The sequence below is a fragment of the Geospiza fortis genome, unplaced genomic scaffold (assembly GCF_000277835.1).
Source record: "Geospiza fortis unplaced genomic scaffold, GeoFor_1.0 scaffold61, whole genome shotgun sequence".
Classification (NCBI taxonomy): Eukaryota; Metazoa; Chordata; class Aves; order Passeriformes; family Thraupidae; genus Geospiza; species Geospiza fortis.
In genome coordinates, this window is record NW_005054430.1 from 1016145 (window position 1) to 1019598 (window position 3454).

The following is a 3454-nucleotide window of genomic DNA, read 5'->3' on the forward strand; positions in this document are numbered from 1 at the left end:
AGTGGCATTTGGGAGAGATCATGAGCTTGAAATTCTGCAAGAATTGCACCAAAAATCTGGAAATTGGTGGTCCTTAAATGGCACCAGGAGCTCCCACAGGAAGGGATTTTCCAGAGTTTTGTTTGGAGGGGAAAAGGCGCTGAAAGAAACTTGGTGCAGGTGTGGAAAACTAGAACTGGAGTGAGAAATATGGTTTTAACAAAAGAATTATTCCCTCTTTACATGATTAGCACAGTTGGTGCTGAGTGGAATTTGGGAGAGATCATGATTCAAGAATTGAACCAAAAATCTTGAAGTTGATGGTCTTTAAATTGCACCTTCCCACAGGGAGGGATTTTCAAGAGTTTTCTTTGGAGGGGAAAAGGCGCTGAAAGAAACTTGGTGCGGGTGTGGAAAACCAGAACCTCTTTTAACCCAGGGCTGTTTTAAACCCGGAATTTTTGCTCCCCACAGCTTCATGGAGCTGGGGCTGGCCTGGAGACAAGTTTTCGTCCCTCCTGAGACGGTCCTGCCCGGGCTGGAGCAGCTGCTGTGGCCGAAGCTGCCGCTGCCCCAGAGGCACCTGTCCTCCCCTGGGCTGGGCATGCTCTGGAACGAGCTGCCCGAGAGCCCCGAGCCAGGTGGGTGTGTGGGACAGCGCTCACCAGGGTTTTCAGGCGAGGTGAGAGACGAGAACCTCGACTCCATGGTCAGAAGGCTCGATTTGTTATTTTATCATGTATATTGTTACGCGGGGAAAGAGAAAAACTCCACAACTCTTAGTTGTAAAGCCCGGTATGTTTATCACAGCGCTGGACGCACGCAGAGGTTGCTCTCTTTAAAAGGGCACGCGCCCTTTTGTGAACTCCAGCCCTTCCTTTTATCCCCCTTTCAAATGCATACGCATACAATTTCACGACAGGCTCGCACATATTCGTTTTTAAGAATTCTGCAGTGACTTTCGCCGCTAGTTTCTTTATCAGGGTGTCCCTGTCCTGTTCCGCAGCGTCTCCATTTCTCTTCTCGCTGTCTCCTCCTCATCTTCTTGTCTTTTCCTGAAGCAGCTTTTCCCTTGGGCCTTGGCGTTACACAGAAAGGCACTTTTCACCCTTTTTTACTCTGGGGGTTTTTACTATGCTTCAATATATAGATTATATTATACTAAAAAGAAAAAAGAAGGAAAGGTTTCCAGAAGCTTGCTAGGCTAAGAATAGAAAAGAAAGAACGATAACAAAGGAGCTGGCTCTGACTCCCCCTCACATCAAACCTGAATGATACTTCCTATTCGCCTACGCTATCCTTCAATCCATCCCAAACAAACTAGGAGGAGTACCGCCCTTAGCTGCCTCAATCCTAGTCCTATTCCTCATGCCACCACCTCACACACCAAAACTACGATCAGTAACATTCCGCCCTTTATCACAAACCCTGTTCTGAGCCCTAGTCACTAACGTCCTCATTCTGACCTGAGCAGGCAGCCGACCAGTAGAACACCCATTCATCGTCATCGGCCAACTAGCCTCACTCACATACTTCCTAATCATCCTAGTCCTGCTCCCCCCCTCGCGGCCGTTTTAGAAAATAAACTACTTAAGCTCTAATTAACTCTAATAGTTTATAAAAACATTGCTCTTGTAAACCAAAGATTGAAGACTAAACCCCTTCTTAGCGTTACCCCCTCCCCCGCCCCTTTTTTTTTTCAGGAAGAAAGGACTCAAACCCTCCCCTCCAACTCCCAAAGCTGGCATTTTTAACTAAACTGCTTCCCGATTTGCCCCCATTAAACAGCCCGAATCGCCCCCCGAGATAACACCACAAACAAAGTCAACACCAAGCCTCGCCCTCCAACCAAAAGCAAGCCTACCCCCTCCGAATACAACACAGCCACCCCACTAAAACCCGACCGAACCGACAACAAACCCCCACTATCCACCGTCCCCTCAGCAACCAACAGCCCCAGCGCATCGCTCACCACAAGACCCACCACCACAACCAACCCCATCCAAAGACCACAACCAACAACCCCAGAACCACCCCGAGCCTCCGGATAAGGCTCCGCCGCCAAAACATCCACAGGGCACCAACCGCGGATCCCGCTGGTGCTTTCCACAGCAGCGGACAATCGCTGTTTACATCTTGCTGCTGAAACGTCTCAGCCCCAGCAGGAAAAATCCTCAGAAGGGTTTTTCATGAAGGATTTTTGGTGAAAGAAATGTCTGCGCCAGGTGCGGGCGGGAGGGACCTCAGAGATCAGCCCCGGCACGGGCAGGGACAATTCCCACCATGGCCAGGGCGATCCAAGCCCCACGCAGTGCTGGGATTCCAAATATTCCGGAATTCCAAAAGTTCCAGAATTCCAAATATCAAAGAAGTCCACAATTCCAAAGATTCCAGAATTACAAATATTCAAATATCCCAGATTTCCAAATACTAAAGAAGTCCACAATTCCAAAAATCCCAGAATTCCAAACATTAAAGTCCACAATTCCAAAAATTCTAGAATTCCAAATATTCAAATATCCCAAAATCCCAAATATCCCAGAATTCCAAATATTCAAACATCCCAAAATCCCAAATATTCCAGAATTCCAAATATTTAAAAAAATCCAGAATTCCAAAAATGCCAAAATTCCAAATATCAAAGAAGTCCACAATTCCAAAAATTCCAGAATTCCAAATATCCAAATATCCCGGAATTTCAAATATCCCAAAATCCCAAATATCCCAGAATTCCAAATACTAAAGAAGTCCACAATTCCAAAAATCCCAGAATTCCAAATATTCAAATATCCCAAAATCTCATACATCCCAAAATTCCAAATATTTATTTTATTATTAAATTCCAAATATTAAAAAAAAACCAAAACTACCCAGTGACTGTTACGATTGGGTGAGTTGAGCCATTCCCCCCAGGCCCCCATGGAATCTGCGTTAGATTCTCACTTGCCGCTGGAACAAACTCCTTTTTTCCTTTCTGCGATCCCAGCAGAGCAGGAGGAGCCCGCCGGGTGCCCGCTGAGGAAATGCAGCCGCGCCAGCTCGGCTGCTCCCGGCCCCGCTGCCCCTCCAGACGCCTCCTGCCTCCGATCCTGCCCCGATGGAGGAGCAGCAACCCCTGAGAGAGCCGCTCCCAGCCCCAATCCCTGCTGGCTTTCCACCCCTTTCTCTGCTAAATACATCAAATCTTATCGCTGGATCCGTTTCTGGTTGTTATGAATAAGAAGCTTGACTAGGCCAATATTCAAGCAGCGATCAATTTATTCATTAATATGGTCAAGTGGGTGGAAGTTTTCCCTCCAACTGCACGCCGATAATTGAGGGTTACAGGTATTTATAGGGGTACTCATCAGCTTTTTTTCAGCAGTTTCTATTTCCAATTTTTTTTTATTCATCAGCAATATTTATTCCAAATTATTACACTGTTGGCGGTTGTCACGAGGGTTTTTGGGGTGAAGGAAGAGACGAGATGGGCTCC

At 46.8% G+C, this 3454-nt stretch overlaps 1 protein-coding gene across 1 annotated transcript in view; it reads left to right on the forward strand.

Annotated features, from left to right (window-relative positions):
* The window catches only part of LRGUK (leucine rich repeats and guanylate kinase domain containing), a gene marked incomplete at its 5' end in the record, with an annotated part of 48456 nt that extends 45014 nt beyond the window's left edge, over positions 1 to 3442 (forward strand). Inside the window, 2 exons of the mRNA XM_031061889.1 lie at positions 454 to 620; positions 2966 to 3442. Coding sequence (XP_030917749.1) covers positions 454 to 620; positions 2966 to 3195 — 397 coding nt within the window. The remainder of the gene's footprint in view (positions 1 to 453; positions 621 to 2965) is intronic.
* Between the last annotated feature and the right edge of the window lie 12 nt (positions 3443 to 3454).